General features: G+C 47.8%; 2 protein-coding genes across 6 annotated transcripts in view; one reads left to right on the top strand and one right to left on the bottom strand.

The window, feature by feature from the left end:
* LOC106740940 (unconventional myosin-X-like) overlaps positions 1–4,082 on the bottom strand; it is a 34,424-nt gene extending 30,342 nt beyond the window's left edge. Inside the window, exon 1 of one of the 2 annotated variants that reach the window (XM_014612426.1) lies at positions 3,562–4,082. In XM_014612426.1, coding sequence (XP_014467912.1) covers positions 3,562–3,589 — 28 coding nt within the window. In that variant the 5' untranslated portion in view covers positions 3,590–4,082. The remainder of the gene's footprint in view (positions 1–3,561) is intronic. The other variant, XM_014612427.1, reaches the window with a different exon arrangement.
* A 3,132-nt stretch (positions 4,083–7,214) lies between these two features.
* LOC106740975 (kinesin-like protein KIF16B) overlaps positions 7,215–22,299 on the top strand; it is a 17,809-nt gene continuing 2,724 nt past the window's right edge. Inside the window, exons 1-15 of one of the 4 annotated variants that reach the window (XM_014612513.1) lie at positions 7,215–7,515; positions 9,235–9,304; positions 14,017–14,127; positions 14,966–15,082; positions 15,475–15,717; positions 15,799–15,971; positions 16,168–16,573; positions 16,668–16,952; positions 17,125–17,538; positions 18,064–18,261; positions 20,218–20,340; positions 20,644–20,745; positions 20,818–20,955; positions 21,268–22,149; positions 22,248–22,299. The exon at positions 22,248–22,299 is cut by the window's right edge and continues 37 nt beyond it. In XM_014612513.1, coding sequence (XP_014467999.1) covers positions 7,469–7,515; positions 9,235–9,304; positions 14,017–14,127; positions 14,966–15,082; positions 15,475–15,717; positions 15,799–15,971; positions 16,168–16,573; positions 16,668–16,952; positions 17,125–17,538; positions 18,064–18,261; positions 20,218–20,340; positions 20,644–20,745; positions 20,818–20,955; positions 21,268–22,149; positions 22,248–22,253 — 3,315 coding nt within the window. In that variant the 5' untranslated portion in view covers positions 7,215–7,468 and the 3' untranslated portion in view covers positions 22,254–22,299. The other 3 variants (XM_014612510.1, XM_014612511.1, XM_014612512.1) reach the window with 3 other exon arrangements.

Below are 22,299 nucleotides of genomic sequence, written 5' to 3'. Positions count from 1 at the left end.
TTGAGAGTGTGTTTTATTTTCCGTATCGAGATCTCCGAGAATATCCGATTGCCTTCTGCAAAATGTCAGACGTGTCCCCTCGTAGAATATAAGATACAAGTATTTCCACAGATGTCGCAAATCAATTTAAAGCATGTCACTCAGGAAACTGTTTTGCTAGTTAGCTAGAATTCTAAATGACACAGGTAAAGTGTATCGCTGTTTTTTTATATCTGCTAGAAAATTGTCTGTGGTACGTATAAGCAACACGGTTGTAGCAGCAGTGTTCTGGCAATATGTGCAAGAAAATTTCGGTCCTGTTAGTAATTTTTAATAAGATATGTGACTCGCTTTAATCCGGGTGGACTCCACAGAGAAATTTTCTTGCTAAATTAGACAAATAATTCAGATAAAAATTCTGTCTGTCGCCTGATCAGATACAACACAGATGTGACACTGAAATGTTTGCTAGACATTTATCCGTCTCAGCTAATTTCTCGTATTTAGATCATTTTTGCTATGACTGAAAAAGCATTTTTTTGAGTGACACATCACGAATATACTTCGTCATCTTATCTATCTCCCTTATTTTACTATCTATTATCTCTCTGTGTGTTGACTATGCGTGCACGGAGATAAAATATTGATTAAATAAACGTGACGATAAACGAATCAGGCACGTTTTTGTCAAAGGAAACGGAATTTTCTGGCTCTGAAGAATCGAATTTGGCTGATAAGAACCAAAAATTCCGTTTCCTTCAACAAAAAATGCGCTTGGTTCATTCATCGTCACATTAATTCAACGAATCTTTTTCTTCCCCGTGTGAGTTCATTATGTGTTGAAATCGTAGTGCAATTATTATTTATCATTTATTATTATTTATTTTCTATATCGACGTGTAGTCGATTTCCAATCGGAAAATACTTCGCGACAACGATTATGCGACGAGTGATAAAAGTTCGAAAAATGCATGAAATTTTCATCAAGAATATGCATTGTCACACGGCGAGAATGCAGGGTTGAACGTGACTTTCATGTTGCGTACTGCCACGCGTTCCACGTGTCTACGCGGTGCTCTTTCGTAGTCACTGGCCGCTTTGTACCCGCGACGAAAGATCTTCACAGAAGATGCCGATGTGTGTGTTATAAAGTATACAGTGTAAGTAGCTTTATCAGAAGCAATGTGTGATAACTTCGATATACCCTCGACACGAGTACCGATCGCACATTCCGACGCCGTCACGGCGCGTGCAAAAATCCTTTGAGACTTCGCATCAACGCTAACTTTCCACGTAACTTTTCGCATTATACAACTAAATAAATTAATTAATGTTTGGTTTCGCAAGTACCTAATCGAATCTTCCAAACTGGTGATTTTTTCCAGAGCGCTTAATATCGTGAGCAGCAAATATGAGACAAAATCTGATCGTGATATCATATTTAACATCGTGCAAAGACGGCACACGGAACACCTCCATTATTGGTCGTTGATCTCGTGCACCCGCGAAGCGGTGGGCTTTTTTTCCCACCGCTCGTCCGCCGGTTGCATTTTCCCTCGACTCCGTGGTTCAAACAGATAGAGAGAAAGAATAACAACCGTGTTGGGTTTCCGTCCGCGTGTGCTGCTCGTGCGATAGCAGCGGAGAACGTGGAGGTCGCGGCGGCACGCGAGAAAGGGATTATTACGCGAGCGCAAATCGATTGGGCATCGAACTGGCGAAAGTCGCCGCGCGAACTTGACATCGCGCAGTCAGTCAGCTGCCGAGCGAAGCCTCTCACACAATACGTCATCGTCGCTATCCTGCTATCCGCGCTGCTCATCCTCTTTTCCCAACGACGCGCGGCCGCCCCATCTCCCTACCGAGTTTGCGTTGACACGAGTATCTCGTCGAGCGCGCGTGGCAACGGAGAATTTTTCGCGTAACAAAACTCGGAGCTCGATTCTATTAAAAAATAAACGAAAACGCGAGTTAAATCATATTTTCAACTTATTATTTTCCAATTCATTTTTTTGCGCATGACAAAGTTGATTGTTCATTGACCGACGCTTTTTGAGCGCGTTTCAGCATATTTGAGGACGCATCTGTTTGCAAATTAATATGCAACATATAAATGGAGATGTCGAATTGTAAGCACGTTTGCAGAGATAAAAGAATCTTTAAATCGACATTCACAACGTAGACTAATAGATAAACTTGGGATATTTTAGAAGCGCATGGAGAGTGTTGTTTTCGTTCGCGGGAAGCGAGTCAAGTACGAAAATGAAGTCGCGGAAATATTCACGAGCCAAAACGCTCGTGCAGTTCCTTTTCTCAATGGCGCAATCGAAGTAACGAGTAGTAGTTACCGATTCCCGATTGGAAATTATACACAGCGTGGTTATATTCTAGTGAGAGCTATTTCGTTTCCCCGGACTCAATAACGGGCGAACATCGGGGAAACGTTCGCGGTGAGAAAATAGTGAGAGAGAGAAAGAAAGGGTAAAATGTATTCCGTTCGATCAGTATGCCGAAAACGAACGAGGGAGCGGAACTGAGAAGTGTTGGCGGTCGTCGTGACTCGCGATGTATACGAACACGCGACGAATCGTCCTTGCTGCATCGTTATTGCACTACACGAATACTCATGCGAATACGTATTTATTTCGGCAAAATGACGCACAAAAGAACGAGACTAACGTTGAAATTCGTTTACTGTGTAAATACAGAAAAAAGGAATTCCTTTCTGCAAAGAAATCCTGATTGAGTGAACAAAAAAAAAATATATATATATATATATTAGATATCGAAACAAGTTGGAGAGCAAACACGTTTTTATCATACAGATAGGAAACATATAGAGAAAAGTGATAGGAAAAATAAGTATAGCTCTCGGAGCCCGGACGGATAATGTGTAATTTCGGTTCGGTGAACGACTAAACCATTTCACAGAGCGCAGATACGAGTAATTGTGCTATTGGAGAACAAGAATGATAAATATGTAACAATTCCACCGCATATTTTATGAAATCTCGATTACGTGTGTGATGAGACACGCAAGTGTAAACATTACGACGATAAGAACACGATAATAATACCGTCATCATATTCAGCGCCAAGGTGTACCACAGACGCGCGCATACGTCAGTTCAACCGCTGGAAATGATCCTGCCCTCCAAAAAAAGGTAGTCCGTCGCATGTGCCGACGGTACCATTGGTACCGCGCGAACGCAACAATTACCTACGCCTTTTCAGAATAAGGGGGAAGGAAAGGGGGCGAAGGGTGGGTAGGAAAGTGTAGAAAGTACACGCAACGCCTCTGTTATTATGATCGGAGCTGCACCACCCAAATGCCCAGCCGTAGTCGCCACCGTCCATACGTCTATGGGAAGGCAGGCGAGCACGCGTTTTCCCATCGAGAGTCCGTCGTCGTCACGACGGCGACAGAAAATCATTCGCGCGGCGCAACATTGTTGCGGGATAATTTCGGGGCGGGGGCGACGGACGAAAGGACGGACTCGCGAGGGACAGAGGGACGCCGTGAGAGAAAAGGACGGGGAAGGGAAGCAAGAGAGAAAGGGAGCCGTGCTGCGAGGAACTCACCCTGCGCCGCAAAATGCTTAGCGACCATGATGATGCGTATGGTGTCCCCTGGCCGCTCCGAATTCAGAACATCGTGTCCTCCGGCGGCCAGCTACCCCTCGGCGCGCGTGCGAGGGGGCGACGATCCCGGCGTACCCGGCGTGTCCCCGACGACGACTGTAGCGGCGCGACGCGTCACGAAACGAGTCAACCGCCGCTGCTACGTACACCACGGCCGCGCGTCGCGCACACTTGAAGCACGAAATACGCAGAGAAAAAAAACTAACGTCACAGGAGCTGCTGTTATTCTCTCTTTCTCTCTCTCACCCTGTCAGAATCACATGTTCTCGCGCGTCACCACCGTCCGCGCCAACGTTTCTTCCCCGGCGGATTCCGGAGCGCGAAGGAGAGAGCCGCGCGCGCGACCAACGAGGCAACGTTCGCTTTTGTGCACCACCACCATCAGTACCACCCACCGCCGCCACACACCACTACCCGCGAAAACGCGTACACGATTTAACACTGACGACCGACGCACATGCCCGACAGTTACCACCCGACTGACGCAACCTGCCCGCGAATACGATCTACCTCGCCGTCCGTACGCCGCTTACCCCCTCCCTCAGAGCCCCTTACTGCCAGGCCGACTCCGGAGCTCCGGTCCGAGAAACCGTTCAGAACAGCCCTTCGAACGGTCGCGTCTGATCACTGCGAGCCAATGCTGCCATCTGTGCGCGCGACTGCTCCGCCGGTGAACCACTCGGTCGGTAAAACAGGGATTTAGTCGGAGTGTAGCCGGTTGAGCAAGTCCGTTCGGAACTTTCGACGAACGACTTCTCTTGAAAATACTTGAGTTGTCTCCACCGCGGCTCTCTTTCTCGCGTCTCTCTTTGGCTAACTGCAGAATTGGATATTCAGCCGATTTTTACCTACATTTCGTGATCAAGGACTCCATGTTTTTTAGAAATTTTTAGTCATAGCCGTAAATCCGTAAGAGAATTGACCAATCGCAGTTTAATGTTCTCCTTGCGATCGAAGAATAATCGACTGTGATTGGTCGGTTTTTTACAGAATTACGATTACGGCTAAAAATTTCTTACGTGCGAAGACCTTCGCGGTCAACGGCAGAACTAAGGCACAGGTCATCGTTACCCGGCCGCCGTAATTAGCCGTCCGGAAGTGTGTCATGTCTCCCAACGGATTCACGACTACCTTCCCCGAGTCGAGGATACCAATTGCCAACGCGATTACGTCAATCTGATCGGCTATGAATCACTGTATCACTAGGCGCGAACGCATATCGTGTAACCGCTCGGCTCTCCAAGGTTTCCGCGATTTGTTCTTTGTCATCGCCTACAACGACCATAATCGCTTCGGGACGTGTTTAATAAACATTTCAACCGATTTTTTTCGAAATGAATCTCGCTGCTTGGGAGAGAGAGAGAGAGAGAGAGAGAGAGAGAGAGATTATTCCAGGTAAGACAGAAAATTACGATGATGTCAAAATGATGAGAAAATGATTCACTTTTCTCTATCATGATTTTCGATCACTTTCTCGCTATTTTCATGCTATCTTGATTCTATCGCGATTTTCTGTTCTACCTGGGATTACGCGTACATTTCACATCCTTTCGCAGAAAAGCTGTTGAAATGGCGAATATTTAACTGAAATAATGAAGGTTGCGTAATTTCTACCTCGGATAATCTCCCGGCAGCCTTCTCTGCCTACCCATGGATTCCGTGTGGTTTCGCATAATACACGATAAATATGGGCATACGATACTATGGAAATGAGTTTTTCTCTCTCATTTGCCGATCAGCTCTGTTGTTCCGCGCGACGTGGACGTGGACGAGAGAAGAGTTCGCGGAAGCGCAGCGCGCCGTTATACGCGCACACGAAGGAAGAAGGAAGGTGTCGATGCGTGCTCGGACTTTTTTATATATCCTCTTCTCGAAAGGCGTCGTATATGTACCGCGGGTTCGCCATATTTAGCGCGAGCGCGGGAACCCGCTGATTGGTCCATATTCAGAGGCTACCGACAAAATCGCATATGTATGCGCATAACGCGATCTACCAATCATGTAGTAACTTGTTTTGAAATCGTTCGCCGTGTTCGACGCGCTCGATGAAGATGCGTCTTCAACTTTTGTTAGACTTCGCGTCTCGAATAACGGCGCATTGTAGTGCCGTTTTTCACCTCTCTCTCTCTCTCTCTCTCTCTTCCTTCTTCTGCCGAGATAATTTAACGCTCAGTTGACTGAAATATATATATATATATATATGCAAAAAAGAAACCGTAATTCTCTCTTTTCTCTTTTACTCAGCGGTAATTATCACGAGGGGAAATTAAACGTGTTCCAATTCCGACGGAAAAAATCGTCGAATCAATCTCCGCTTTCGCCGAGCGAAAATCCCGACGCTTCTTCCGCTCAATGGATCCCCCCCATTAAATTCACCTACCTGGCTTACTCGTAAGCAAGCAGGAGGTAACGCGAGCCAGGGCTTTGACGCAAAAGCGTGCCAAATATCAAAAGGTTCGTCGACCCGTGACACAACGTGTCCGTCAACGAGCGCGTTCTCCGTCCGCTCTCTTCTTCTTCTTCTACCCTCGCCGCGCGCGTCTCCGTACGCTTTTTGATTTACGAGCGCGCGCATCGGCAGGTGCTCACACCGCTGTCCTGGATATGTGCCCGTCCGGCTGACCAGGCGCGATCTCCTCCTCCGGCTGGACAAAACAAGACGACGCGATCGCGACCGCCGTTACGCGCTCGAGAAACCGCAAAGCGATTCGATTTAGCCGATCCTTCCCTCCCTCCCTTCCTCTTATCCGTTTTCTCCCTCGCCCTCCTGCCACACCTCGCCTCGCCGCCGCGCGGCGTGGGTGGCGCGGCTCGACGTCGGCCGAACGCCGGTGACGTCATCGCGTCGTAGACGAGGGAAGTGCAAACCTGTTTTCAGCGAGCCTATCCGTCCGCTCGCCTCGCTCGTGCTCGATCCGGCTGCTGTGTATTGTTGCCGTACTCTTACGCACATCTGCTCCCTCGGGAGTCTGATTGCTCCGCGCTTCCTCCTTCCTTCCTCCTTCTTCTGCTGTTCTATTTCCGTAGTTTCCGTAAGAAAGAGACAGAGAAGATGGCCGACGACATCTCGCATCGTCCCAATGCCGGCGTTGATGATCGTCGATCGCGAAAGATCCGCGATATTCATACTATCTACTATTGGACACGGGATGCGTCTCGAAGTTAAGAAAAAAGGAGTTGCAACTTTTTTGCGACTGACCATACATATTCATTCGTACATATGGAGAATTGATCGTGTTTTCTTTGTCGCACGCGACTATGGGTAAGAGAAAATCGAGGCTCATGGCAATTAAACATCATAAAGGGTACCTGTTCATAACTTAGAAATACACGGCAGCTGGCAATGGCGCGCTCATCACGTGTCTCGCAGCCGAAATCGAAGCGGAACGAATTCAGCCGGACGAAACGAGGCGTCGGTAAAAAACGAGAATGCAGAAAGAAACGCGTGTAATCACGTCGCCTCGAACGGCCTTCGCAAACGCGGACAAGCGGTTCGCCGTGTGTGGAGGGCAGTTGGCGCATGCGCGCTTGCCCGTTTTTCGCCGCTCGGCTTGATTCGGCTCAACTCGGTGCGGCGCGGCAGTCGGCTGCGGTTGCCGTGAACGTGCGTACGGAGGATGATGTCGCTGCTGCTGATTATCGCGCTCCAGGCTCGACGAGGACAGTGGTGCACGACGTCCGTCGACGGCGACTGTGCCGGTGGACGCGTGTAGTGGCGCCGCGCACTCGCCAGCCGTCGCGTGCTGGAGGTGTGTCGCCGCGTGTCTCCTCGTGTGAGAAACGGTGGGCGACCTCGTGTTCTCACTCACGTCGTTAACTGGTCCGATGCGATCGTCCCGTCGAAACCATGGCTTCGGTGAAGGTGGCCGTGAGGGTTCGACCCTTCAACAAAAGGTGCGTGTCTCGTGCAACCGGTGACGAAGGAGAGCCCAAGAGCAGTCGCGGACAAAGAGAATCAGCATGAGGTAGACAACGATGACGACGCGGGTGCTCCAATAGCCTCCGTCGTCGCCATCGTCGTCGACCGCTCGCGCGACTCGGACGACCGACCCTGGAATGTCCGCGTTGCGGCCGGCGTTCCTCTCTTTGCGATCTTCAACGCGACTATGCGAATTCGCCAACGAACGCTGACCGGTGTGCACTTGTCGCGCGCGCGCGCGCGAATTTGCTCATGCGAATGCACAATGTATGAGGGAAAGAGAGAGAGAGAGAGAGAGGGAGGAAGAGAGAAAGCTTGTTGACCAATCAAACACCTCGCGCGAGCTCCGCAAACAATATGTTGACTTGCACTTGAACGTCCGGTCGATCGAAATCACCCGGATTAATCGGTGCGCGCTCACGGTGACATCCCTAGAAATGTCGGCGGGTGTCGTCAGGTGTTCGGTCGAGTTCGCTGTGCGAAGAGACACTTTCGCGACGTCTCGAGGACGTTCCATCTATAGACGTCCTCCGGATGTATTTCGAGTTCTTCGGATCGCCGCAGCAGTCGATAACGTTGCGCAATTATCGCGGACGTAACAACGTCGTCCCGCCGACGACGTCTCCACGATGTGTATCGATCATCCACGACACTATCGGCGCTGTAATCATTGTGCAACATCATCGAGCGTGTAGGAGACGTCTCAGGGCGATGATGCACGCGCGAGATAGCGACGCGATCACCACCGTGAATGGGGGTCATCGTCGTCACCGACGAGGTGATCAAGTTGTCCCCGTTGAGAGTCTCGGAAACGCCGACGATATCGATCCAATAATTAGCGTTTATTCCTACTTCCTCGTCCACACAATCATGACTCGCGAATATGCGGGTAAAAAGTCGTCTTTAGGAACGTAATTAGCGCGATTACTCGCGTGTCGACGAGTCTCGCAGATTTCGAAGGGAAAGGGGGTGGACAATAACCCGAAGAGCCGACAACTTAACCTAAACTTAAATCAACTTTCGAGGCATTATCTACCTTTTCCGAGTTGCTTTTGCGACGTTTAACGTTCGACGCAAATATCACCGACCTTTCTGTCTTTTCCTACTCTATCATTTACTCGGGAATACGAATCGCCATGGGAGCTACTTCCTGGACTGCGCATTATTTGCGACATGATCGATCGTTCGCTTTAAAGGTTCTTTTTTTTTTATTGCGAAACCGGTTAGAAAAGGTTCACTTTGACTTGTTTCTTCGCAAACACCGCTGATTCGCCTCGTTCCAAATGTCAGGAATGTTTTCGTACGATTTTGTTGTGCCGCCAAATATTCATGTATAAATGTATACATATATATATTCATATAAAATTATGTTTCTGCGAAAAACAAGAATTTTGGAGTAACTCAAGTAAAATGGTGCTCTCGTAGATGACGGGCGCGCTTTCGGTGTTCTCATCTGCGCGTCCGCGCGGAGTACCAGCGCAGTGACTCCGGCTCGTTCGGTGGATCAAAGAGATGTTATTGACAGCACGTGACACAATTGTGTCGTCGTGATATCGACTGGCGTGCGTGCGACGCGTTATTGCGGCCGTCGAGGATGTCCGCGCGCGCGAATTTGGGCCGATTGTCGCGGACGTCGATCGACCTATATATGTTTATATGCCGGCTAACGGAATGCGTTTGTTGTTGCTTCGCAGAGAGCTGGCGATGAACGCGAAGATGATCGTGCAGATGGACGGCAAGAGGACGCGGATCTTCAACTCCAAGGTAGGCGAAGCGTGTTGCCTGTGTCCTTGAACGCGAGGCTTTTCTCAGACTGTCGTTTATCTTCGTAAGATTACGTATTATCTTAAGGATGTACTTACTGCCTATAAGCCGGAATAATGAAAAGATTGCAAATGGATCTACATTGAAAAATATATTGAAAAGTGATACCAAAAGTTGGACAGTGATTCAGAGCCCGGATCTAAAGTTATTCAACTTTAAAAGGTTATAAGGTAAAATGAGTTTGATCAGAATTCGATGAAACTTGCATATACATTGAAACTGCATATATATTGAAATATTATCTAACTCGTTGTTCATGTAATTAGAAAAAGATTGATTATTCGCGAATTGAGAGACTTGTAACTGAAGTTGACGTTTTTTACATGTTCTTTGAGACTTTTAATTTCTACCTTTAACATCTTCTAAACTAAAAATTAGATTTTGATGAGAAATTATTATGATATTAAAAACTGCGATATGCAAAAATTATACACAAATTTCAAAATTATTAACCATTTTATTTTGGAAATAGCGGTGTAAGATTTATAGTTTTTAGTAATACTCGAAATGCATATACATATGTACATATTTAAACACTCATATACCTTTTTTCGTTACCTATGTATCTCTATTAGATTAAATCTAATTATTAATAATTAAATTCTATTTATTATTTAGGTAGTGAAATAAATGTATAGGAATGTAATTTTGCTTGATAAATACTAAAATTTACTAAATTTACGGATGGCCCCCTTGATGAGTGGTCCCACTGGAAATGCGACCCTAATATATAATACGGTAATACATCCTTAAGTTCACCGTGACTTTCGTAACGTGTAATTCCGTCTGCTACTGGCACGTTACAAAATTCCGATTCTCTCGTCAGAGAGAACGGCTCTGTGACGAAATCGCGCCGACCTCTCGGCGGTAATTTATACCGCCTATCTCGTGCGATATCTATCTCGATAACTTAAAACATGACGAAATTCCAGTTTTATTATTGCCGCGGACAATCGAGGAATTCCACTTAAAAATCGGAAATATTCGTCGACTGAGCTGCGTTATACGCAGCCGCTCCGAAAAGCGCGACCAATACTCGAGTCTCGTTGTTAATGTCATCTAGTGATTGGCGATCTCGATGATTACGACTCGCGAATGAGGCGGCGAATTCCCGAGGCGGTCATTATCAATCGAGGTTAATGGCTCTCGCACGGTTTTTTGCCGTTCGCCGATATTCGCACGACACGCGAATCGTCGCGCGGCCCCGGTCTGGATTCGCGAATTGGATCGCGTATGATCGCCATGTAAAAGAAGACAGTCGCTTTTTAGACTACGCGCGCCGGTCTCTTATATTTCTATTCGAAGTTTGTTTATTGGAGAGCACGTCTGATTATACTCGCGCGGTGCGGATGATCGCCGGTTCGAGTTTTATAAAGGTAGTTGTTAAAGACAAAACGCGTAGGCGAATACCAACCTGTTACGAGGAGCGTACCTTTGGTGCTAAATGCGGTTGTCGCATATTTACGCTTAGATTCTATGTTTATAAATTGAAGGTCCGTTTGTGACGTAAGCGCGGTTGCATCACGAACACCGTCGTGTTCCCGCGAAGTTGCCATAAGGACTTGCAGATTGGAGGTGAGCGAGGAGAGGGATGAAGTTTCGATATCGCGTATGGAGAGATCATAAATAAATATAATGGAATAAAAGGGCAGATCGGCTTAATCAGATATGCTTCCGAGTGTGAGTGCGAAGTCAATTTGGAATCAAACTAAATTGGACAAATTGGATATCTCCACGTGTCGTTATTTAAAGATCTCGTTTTCGATGAAGCGAAACGATGATATATACTGGGTGTCTCAGAATAATCGCATGCGGAGTGCACCGGAAAGTTTATACCAAATAAAGCGATTTCTCTTTTGCCAAAATTTTATTTTAATTTTAATTTTGAAAAGCTCTCATTAAAAAAAATATCTTTTGAATGGAATTTTAGCAAACGTAAAGTTTGCTTTCTTTGATACCAAGAATCTTCAATGCACTTCGCATGCGATAATTTTGTAAGACATCCTATATTTTACCTATAACATCAGCGGAATCTGCAAAATGAACTATATGGAATTAGCGAAGCGGACGTTAGTTTTCACAAAGGAACCCGTTGAAAATGAAACGTCTCGTGTGCAGGATCAAATGTTCGTGTGAACGATAATATTGTTAGCTGTGTGTGGTATGAGCGTAGGAATTCACTCAGTAGTACCCCGGGTGCTGAGCAATAATGGCCTTAAATGGACTTTCTAAAGGATTTCTAAGCCGGAAGTCGTGACGCGAACGAGCTTTTCTTTTTCGTTATGACCGAGGCACAATGCCTCGCGAGCCGAGTGTCATAATTTCTGCTCGAACGAATTCAACGAAGTGGCAATTATTAATGGGACCTCGATCGGTCCTCAGGAAGTCTCGATCGAAGCGGAAACAGACGCGTTCGAATAAATACTTCCGAAAAAGAAGAAATGAGAAAAATCGCTCGAATCCAAATTTTAGCTCTATGTTAAGCCTTTAATTCTACAATAGTAGGAACTAAGATAGCAAATAAATTCAATTTTAATTCAAATCTTATAATGTAGCCTTTACTTTGAGCCTGACGATGTCTCAAATTTCCGTTTTCGCTGTTTTAGCGTCAAAATATGTTATTGAAAGTAACATTAGATTTCAATATGTAGAACTAAAAGTTCAAGAGAGAAGTTAAATAGTGTCCGTAAGGTCAAAATAGATTTTTATTAATCTGCGAGATTATTCTTAAGAATGTCAGAATATCATAAAAATGTCGACTTTATCAAGAAACGAATCTTGAAAAATAAATTCCTGAAATAAATTTGGAATATCGCTCGACTATTGGAGCTTTCCCAGAGCGAAGTCGAGAATTCGAGACTTCCGCGGAGAGAAATGGACGGCGAGGAAGAAAATTATAACGACGCGATGCGCAGTTATATTGTTACGTGTGTGCAGTTGATTTATCATCTCGGAAATTTACACGGTACACCGAGCGGTCGATCCAGCTGTGTATTCTGTCTTTCTCGAGGACTCACTCGAGCAGACACTTCTCTCCGTCGTTTCTTTGCGGAATCTTCTCGCTGAAGGATAACGGCATGCGTGGCCGCCGCGCGACTCTCAGAGAAAGTGCGAAAATCTCAGCTGGACCGCAAAACACGACGGGTAACACGCGTCGCTCTCGCGCCGACGAGTCGATCGCCGCGACTGCTGCAGCCACGCAATCGAGAACGATCGTCGAGAGCCGCGCTTGTTGTATAACCCGCAGCATTTTATTCGTATTCGATTAACTCTCATCCGGACGATCCTCCCTCCGCCTGTCTCACCGCTCGATGAACGAGGCGAATCCCGTCGGAGTTCTTCCGATGCGAAATCCACGGCGCGGTGGCGCTCAGCCTTGATTGAAAGCGCGACGCGCGTTTAATCGATTCCGCTGAGTCGCACGCCGATCGGCGCGAGCGAATTAATCGCGTACGAATTGAAACGTTGTATCGAATCGCGATTGACACACGGAGCGCTCTCGGAGGATCGATCGCGCTTTGGCAATCTGCGAAGCACTCGGCCGCTTCAATTCACCGCGGCGTGTTACATCGAAAATGCGTTAACGGTCGACTTGTTTCGGATTATTATAATCCAGAGAAATATAGTTCTCCGTAAGATGACGAGAAATAAAATCGTAAATAACTTGTACGCATTGTAAAAAAAACTCATATGAACTGTAGTTTCGAAGGATCGGAAAAAAACGATTTTTTTTCTGTGGATTTTTCGATTTCTTTCCCAAGAGTAGAAAAATTCGTTAAAAAAATTTTTTCCCGTAAAGAAGAATTGCGTGTACTTGAATTATATTGCTTAAAGTGAAGTTAAAGTGAGCAATATTGTCTTTTAACATATAACATATTAACTTCACTTAACTTCACTCAAGTACACGCGATTATCTTCTTTACGGAAAAAGAAATAAATGCGGCAGATTTGAACCGAACACACAATGAGTGAATTTTTCTACACGAATCCTATCCTTGGAAAATAAGCCCGTTTTTTAAAACTATAATATGAACGGAAAATGTTAAGCGGACTGCCTGTTCGGGGAAAACGTATTCGCGATCGTGACTTCACATATTCGATTTAGTTCGGCGTGCAAAGTTCATCTATTCAATTCATTCGTCTCTCACACGGACTCTCTACATGTGTGTATCGTGACGTGGTTTCGAGATGATGCGTACACCCACGCATCTTAATTAAATGAGTCACTTTCGGATCGCTCGTGCGCCCGACGTCGTGAGCTGCGCGCGCGAAGCCACGAGAACGGGATAGACGTGAAAATCACGTCGGTATTACTTTTTAATCACCCGCCTTCTTGCATAATGCAGCGCGATTCCCAGCGTTGTCTCATCAGTAATGTAGGATGCGACGCCCGGGGAACGGCACGTGTTATACCGTCATCCGTTATAAGTGCCCGATCGTCCGCCAGACGCGAGACAATCGTGATTTCCGATCGGAGACTCTCTCTAGGATGACAAGGGTGACATCCGCGCGGGTCGCGCGAGATCAGTCGTCATTATTATTCACGCGCGGTTCGGCTAATGGCAATTGAACTTTGGCACTAATGCGCCGATAACGAGCCTCGACTCGACGCCCCAACGGGCGAATAATGATTGCCGTTTTATTGTTCACAGACACCGGGTAGCTGCCGAGATATCGACCGGGAGAAATACAAAGACTTCACGTTCGATCACTCCTACTGGTCCTTCGACTCGAACGACGACAACTATGTGTCGCAGGAAGAGGTTCGTGTCGAATTCTTCCTGCGATCCACCGATGCGGGCGCGATGAGAACGGAGGAAACGCGACGAAAAAGAATCACCTCTCTCGATGTCGAACGTCCAGCTGGTCGACCTTGGGAAACATTCGCGCGAAACACTCGCGATAACGTTCGCCACTGTATACGGAAAGATCGGGCCGATTGTCTACCCACGCAGCAGCAGCTGCTCGTTATAATTAGCTCAGTCGTTCCGATAGTGAATCATCGTGATTGGGAATAAAAATGAATGAGCGAGGATCGTGTGTCACGGGCGCAGCAGCTCGTCGTTTTCAGGCCGATCTCGATTACGCTCGGATGTTTTTCCGACGAACCTCGATTATGGGTTCATAACTTTTTTAAAACCTTCGAATCCCTTTCTCCGAATCGTCGTCTGTACTGCAGTACCTTCACGGGATACGCACAATGTGCACATATTTAAAAGAAAAACAACATATTCAAGGTACATTAAAAGAAATCATTATCTGTCGTTGCTCGTGAATACATTTTCTATACGAATCGATATCGCAGCGCGCGAGGCTCGACGCTTTATGGTGGTATCGTCCTGCGCGGATAATTGTTGTTACGTAAAAGGAATCGACGCGCCACGGCTTAATTAGATGCCATTATGTAAAGCGTGTACGCGATCGTTACGCCAATGGTCGCGGCGAGTTCACGTCGTGTCGTTGCGTTACGCGCTACGTCGACTTCTTTCGAGCCGTTCGCCGAGTGATAAGACTTCGCTTCCATCCCCTCCACCGCCATTATCGAGGCTATCGTTCATTGACGAACGGAACACGCTAAACGTCTCTCCTCCTGTTATCCAGGTTTTCTACGATCTCGGAACGGACGTAATAGAAAGTGCCTTCGAGGGCTACAATGCCTGCGTTTTTGCCTACGGCCAGACAGGATCCGGGAAGACTTTCACGATGATGGGCACTCCGGTAATGTTACAGTCAGCGGACTCTCGTCGGGAGAGGACGCATTCCTCCCTCTGGGCTGCAGGCGAAAAAGAACGTCTCCTCCGAGTGTAATTTGGCGCATGAGATTGATCGGAGCTACGGAAATTGTTTCCTATCGTTGCCGAAGAAAATTCACCGTCGCTCTTTTCATTCGTTTCGCGCACAGTGAAGTCGATCCGTACGAATTCTCTCCGCCGGGTGAGCCGTAAAATCCCGAAAACTTCGGCGAGAAATATCACGACTGCAATTTCACGCCGGCATTTTATCGCGTTAAGATTCGGCGGATCGAATATCGCGACAGGTAACGCGTTTTCACCTGCAGTCTCGCGTTTCCCGCATTCCTCCCCCGTAACTTAGCTCACGTATCGCCGCAGGAGTCTCAGGGATTGATACCGCGTATCTGCAAGACACTCTTCGCCAGAATGGCGACTGGAAAAGAGAGCGGAGCGTCGTACAGGACGGAAGTGTCTTTCCTGGAGATTCATAACGAGAAAGTGAGGGACCTGCTGAGGCTGGACCAAAGCCACCACTCGCTGAAGGTGCGCGAGCACCCGAAGCGCGGACCGTACGTCCAAGATCTGTCGAGTCACCTGGTTTACGATTATTCGGACATACAGGTAACACACCGGCTTTGCATGTCCGCCGCGCGGAGATCGCTCGTCTCATCTGTCACGCTCTCCCGATTGTTTTCCTTCCAGGAATGCATGGTGAGAGGTAATACGCACAGAACCACAGCCAGCACAAATATGAACGACGTGAGTAGCAGGAGTCACGCGATTTTTACGATAACCTTCGTACAGGCCGGCTACTCGGAAGGCAACATGCCGTCGGAAACCGTTTCCAAGGTGCACCTAGTCGACTTGGCCGGAAGGTAGTCTCGAGAAAAGCATCCGAAGCCGAAATTTACTTTCCATCGTCCGTGGACGTGAAAGAGAGAGAGAGGGAGAGAGTAGAAACAGAGCAAAATAAATTAATAAAGAGAGAAAAAGAATCAGAAATACAAAGCAAGACAGTCACAGCGCGCGACGATTCACGCAGTCGTCCTCACGATCCTTCTCTGTCTTTAGCGAGCGTGCGAACGCGACTGGAGCAACGGGTCAACGGCTGAAGGAAGGCGCGCATATCAACAAGTCCCTGGTGACTTTAGGCTCTGTGATATCCGCACTGTCCGAATTGAGTTCGAACAGCGACGCGTCGTCCACTACGAAACGGAACGTCTTCATTCCTTACCGGGACAGCGTGCTCACGTGGCTGCTGAAGGACTCCCTGGGTGGCAATTCGAAGACCATCATGATAGCGGCGATTAGCCCGGCGGACTGCAATTATGGGGAGACTCTGAGCACTCTTAGGTACGCCAATCGCGCGAAGAATATTATCAATAAGCCGACCATCAACGAAGATCCGAATGTGAAACTTATCAGGGAGCTCAGGGAGGAGATACAGAAACTGAAGTCCCTCATTGGCAAGGACATGGCAAGTATTCGAATGTCTCCGAACGTTGTTCTCACCGACTTTTTTCATTAATATTCGGAGAGGTATATCTATTCGTTCGCTTGTTCACGTACAGAACGTGGAGAAGCCGCCGCAGGTATTATTAGATCAAATCTACGAGAAGCAAGAACAAGAGAAGGTGCTCACCGAGGAGTGGACCGAGAAGTGGCGAGAGACGCAACAGATTCTGCAGGAGCAGAAAGCGCTGGGACTGCGGAAGAGCGGCGTCGGCGTTGTTCTCGACTCGGAGATGCCGCATCTGGTTGGCATCGACGACAATCTCCTCAGCACCGGCGTCACCTTGTACCATCTGAAAGAGGGCAAAACCTTGGTCGGCACGGAGGAAGCTCCCACTGTCCAGGTAATGATACTAGAGAATACATATTAGAAGACGAAGGTAACACAGGAAACATTTGCGAATGTTGTCTATATTACGATGTTTTTGCAAATTGTGGAGATCGTCTAAAGCGGGCTTGAACGAGTTGAGATCGAACAGATCAAAGAGGCTTAACGCGTTGCGTCGTAACCAACAGGATATCGTGTTGACTGGCGCGGACGTAGAACCGGAACACTGCGTCGTCGAGCTGGATAGTGGCGTGGCGACGCTGCATCCGCTTTCGCCTCACTGCTGGATCAACACCGCCCAAGTGGACAAGCCGACGCGATTATCGCAGGGCTGCATCATTCTCTTGGGCAGAAATAACATGTTCCGTTACAACGATCCGGCCGAGGCGGCGAAGCTGCGGAAGGAGGGTGGCTCGGGCAACGGCAATCTCCAGTCGACGGTCGTTAATCTATCGAGACTCTCGCTTCTGAGCTGGAGCATCTCCGACCTGCACGCCTCATCCTCCAGCGATAATCTTTTGAACTCGAGCGAGGACCTCAGGGCGGTCGAGGAGCTGGAGCAGCAGAAGGCCGCTCTTATCAAAGAGAAGGAGGACTTTAAGGTTCGTAAAATATCGCGGTTGCTTCTCTCTTGGTTCTTGTTACAACCATCAAGTACTATATTTAATAATACTTCCCAGAAGCGTTGAGCTATTACTACGTTACGAACGTTCAGTTTTCCCGGTAATTTATAATTAGTCAGGAGTTATCATATAGCTGAAGTATGCTATATTAAGAAGTTACTTAACTATTACGTCATACCACGAGAGGGGAGTCTGTTAGCTTGCGTGACGGCTGTAATGACGGGGGGAATAAAGGCCACGCTGGATCTGAAAAAATCTAGTAACATAATGTGTAGGGGGGAGGGGTGTAACAAATACTCAAATTTCGCATGACGTAATTGTTGAATGGCCCGTAATTTGTTCTAATGGATACAGCCAGCGCTTCAGCAAACCAACAATGTAGACACTTACGAAAGATCGACACAATGACACCACGCGAAAATCCTCAAGAGTCTCTCAACGGTCTGATATTGATGTTCGTTGGAGGGAAGTTTCGAGAGTAACTAACCGCGAACGTTTTCACAGAGGGAACAAGAGGAGCGCGAGGAGCGATGGGCCGCCCGGCGAGAGGCGCTCGAAGGAGCACAGCGCGAGCTGGAGCGCGAATGGGGTGCTCAATGGAAAGAATGGGCGGATGCGATCGCGAGCCTGGAGTCGCGGCAACGGGATCTGCGCACGCGACGGCATCACCTAGAGCAAGAGCGGCGGGACGAAATGACGCAAGTAAGTGACTCGGATGCGCCGTCTCCGGACTTGAATGTAATCTCGATCAAGTACCAATTCTACCTCGTCCTTGTCGCTCTCGGTGTCCTTATTTGCTTGTCTGGCAACATCATCATCTACTCGCACGTTTGTCCGTTGAACATGTGATCTCCACGCGCGCGTGTGATCGGCCGAGGAATCTTGTTCGTTCGTTCGTTCGTTCGTCTCGTCTAGTCTTTCGCGTGTTTCTGTGAGACAGAATCGATTTTGCGAGAGACAAGCGGTTCGCAAGTGTCCGAACTTTAACGGCATCTCGAGAGTAGAGGCTGCGTCGAACGATGCGATTTTGTGAGAATCTTCGTTAGATTTCTATAAGGTCCGGTGGGTATGTCTTAAATAAGGGTGGCCGGGGGATTAATTAACACGGATATTGGTTACGGTTTAGAAGGTCGGTTGACGTGAAAAGCGTGTTACGAAGTAGCACTGAGTAGTACGTTGTAAGTCTGGGAAAAAGAGACCGGCGCGTGCGTTACATCGTCGGACGATTTTGTCCTCTCGCTAAGATTAAAAATTTCACGCCTACCATCTAGTGACGGCTCTCGTTTTGCCGGTTGGTCTTATTTGTTCTCACCGGTTGTATTACCGTTAGAGCTTTTGTATCTCTTTCGTTGTCTTGGCGATCAGGATACACCATTGCGGTAACATTTGCCGGTGTCTCGTCAGTGTGTGTAATTCCCCATAAACTCTGTGCAAATTCGCCACTTCTGCGCGACGAATGTCGCGCGTTCGCTGTTTACCGAGATGAGATCCCGAGATCCCGTCTCTCGATTCCGCGGTCGGGAATCTTCGATAATATTGCGCCTACATACGATTAACACGTTTAATACTTGCCGTTTACCACAGGTCATTCTATGTTAACGAATTGCACGCGCTCACGCGTGCTCAGCGTGTATCAGTAATAAGATTTAACGCCGACTCACAAACGAGAAATAGAAGGAAAAAAGTGTGCTAGTGCTGAGGAGATATTGCCGGACAGATGGCATTCCTTGGAATGTTATGTATTAAGTACCTTAGCTGAGAATGTTAAGAATGAAGTATGTACATATCTGGGCTTGTTTGTATAGAAAACGTCTATGGGTTTGTTATGCGAGAAATAATACAAAGGAAATAATTATTGTTATATATACACACACACACACACATCTATATATATACATACAATATATTGTTGATTAATAAATTTTTCATACGAAAATTGGCGTTTGATCCTCCACGAAATATTGTCGCACGCACTCTGTGTTTCTTTACCGTTGTTTCTCACAGTAATCTCTTTTAATTAAGAGTCACGCACTCGATCGACTTAACGCTCCCGATTAACAAACCCAATATCTCGTTTTAACCGTCGTCCACCTCGCGACGACCCGTTCGCATGTGCAACTATTATTCCGAGTGTTAACGTTAGAGCAGCGGGAAAGTTTTGTCCGCTTTCTCTCTCTATCTCACTGAAGGTAACGCGAAGAACTGTAAGCGCTGCTTGTTCGATTTGTTCGTTTATTTATTTCCTGATTTATACATCTATTAATTTCCGTCGACCATTCGAGCTTTTTTCGTTACTGGAAGCGCGGCGTAGAATAAACATGTCACATGTATTATATGCGTTCGTGTACACACGCTGTCGTCAAATTTGCTATCCGTGGCGACTCGCTTTTTTTTTTAATCGTACTTACATCTCGAGAAGAGCGCACGGAACACACATTGGTAGATCAGATTGTCACTGATTCTTTATCTTCGTAGATACGCTTCGTAGCGAGACCGGAAAGTCCGACGACCGTTTTTGATTTCGCGACGCGGCTTTGATTTGTCTCTTTCGTTTCGCGCGACGTGCACGATTATTACCTCATACCGAGACTTCGACTTCTTATGTTTGATTTTGAATTCTTTTTTTGTTAACGCCTCGGTGTATGTGTGTGGTACCAGGTAGAAAATATGTGTAGGGAAATCGCCTCTCTGCGCACGACATTGCAGTCCAAACATCGACAGCTGCAAGAGATCATGAACAGTCACGAACGCGCGCAAAATTTTCACCAACATTGGGAGAAGGTAAGGAACCTGCGGTCTCACAGAGCGAGGAGCCGACTTTCTTTCTTTGAGTTCTTGTTCGTAGCACGCACGCACGCTCGCACCACGTCCGCATAATTGACGCCTTCTTTTTTTCTTTCTTCGTTTTTTTTCACGGTTTTTCTTTCCTTTTTTTTTTTAACGATGGAACGGAGCGGAGTGCAAAGTGCTGTCTCTCGAAAGAGGACTGGCTGGGTCGCGCGATTATCTTTTGAGAAAAAACGAGCGTTCCGTCTCGCGACGTACACGTTGTTTGCGGGGAATGAAGCGTGATGTGCATTTCAGACGGATAACGGCGCCGGAAGTGATAGCAGTCTGCCTGAGTCGTGGTCCAGCCTGAACGACGAGAAGTGCATCGATAGCGTGAGGGAGCTAGTGAACCATCACGTAAGTGAATCGGACAGCCCCATTCGTTCTCCGCTTCTTTCCCCTACTAACGAGAAATGATCTGTCGAATAGAAGAAGGAGCTGGTTGCCTTGGAGAGCGAGCTGCAGAGCAAGGTGAAGTCGTTAAATGAGCACCAGAGCAAGGTGGATAAGATGGAGGAGGAGCTGATGGAGATCGCCAAAAGGCAGAAGCATATGTACCACTTAGAAGTATGTAACGCGAAATTGACGCTGACGAGAATGGAAATTGTCGCGCGACGTAGATTCGAGCGATGTAATAATCGGAGAACCCAGCTTCTGAATTATGATGTAACGACGAACAAAGCGAATCTCCGCGCATACGAGATTCTATTTCGCGAGATCCCGTTCTATTCCGCGCTTGTTTGCCTTTGTTACGTGTGTGCGCGCGCGATTTCGAGCCTGGATATTAGACGAAAAGCAAAGGGATATCCTGCTGCAATGTCCATTTCGATCAGCGAGCGGACTCATCGCTCGCTCCAGACTTCACTTGACGATTTTCAGTCGGCCGACGAAGAAGCGTCTGACAAGAAGCTGGCCCTGCCGAAGCGGACGCAGGAGCAGATGCAGGAGATCCTACGGCGGAAGCAGAGTCTCTCGTTGAACCTGAAACGCGCGCTGCCGGCGTCACCGGGCGATCGGTCGTCGAGTGGCGACGAGACCGCGTCCAGCTGCGAAATGAAGTCCTTCCAGGACGCGAACAATCGGAAGCTGCAGATCGCCTCGGCCCTCAGTCTGCTGCCGCAGAGCGTGCCGAGCTCCGTCGAGACCATGGAGACGTTTCACACTGCGGCGGCTGATTCCCCGGATCCTCCGGTGGCCTTCGTGGACGCCAACACGACGAATGACTTCGCCAAGAAAAACTCGCAGGAACACGAACAGGAGAGCGGAGAGGACGATCTGACGCGCGAGCGTAGATCGACGGAGGCGGGGAACGAAGACAGGACAATAACGAACGCCGATAAAGCCTCTTCCTCGTTCACCACGGAGACGACGACGACGACGACGAGCGACGAGGAGGAGGAGGAGGAGAAGAAGATGATGAAGAAGAAGAAGAGCAGCTCGCCGACGGTGACCCCCGTGATCACGGAGAGCGTCCTCCAGGACTCGTTGGAGTCGCCGATACAACAGAATCCGGCGATGAAGAGACTGAACCAAAGAATCGCGCGTCAGCGGATGATGGTGATGAGATGCCTGGAGGCTAGCACCCCGTCTAAGGAGGACCTGAATCGGCAGATTATGATACTGCAGGACTTGCAGAAGCAGCAGATCGAGCTGGAGGTGTCGCTGCTGGAGGACGAACGAAAGAATCAGAGGCAGCCACCGGCGCGGTGTAGCGACGGCGACGATAGGCTCGCGATCGCCAGCCTGGGCACCGTGGACTATGTACAGAACGAACCAAATGCTTATTGTAGTGTAGAACCTACGAATAATAGCTCCGCCATTCTATTAACGGTAGCGACAACCAGATCTCAACTTTTCAGGAATAACAGGCCTAATACTAATGATCAAGAGACTTTGTCGGAAACGACACCG

This window comes from Dinoponera quadriceps, unplaced genomic scaffold (genome assembly GCF_001313825.1).
Source record: "Dinoponera quadriceps isolate SergipeBrazil2010 unplaced genomic scaffold, ASM131382v1 scaffold397, whole genome shotgun sequence".
Lineage (NCBI taxonomy): Eukaryota > Metazoa > Arthropoda > Insecta > Hymenoptera > Formicidae > Dinoponera > Dinoponera quadriceps.
Note: the sequence above shows the minus strand (reverse complement) of the source record. Positions and strands in the feature narration are given on the sequence as shown.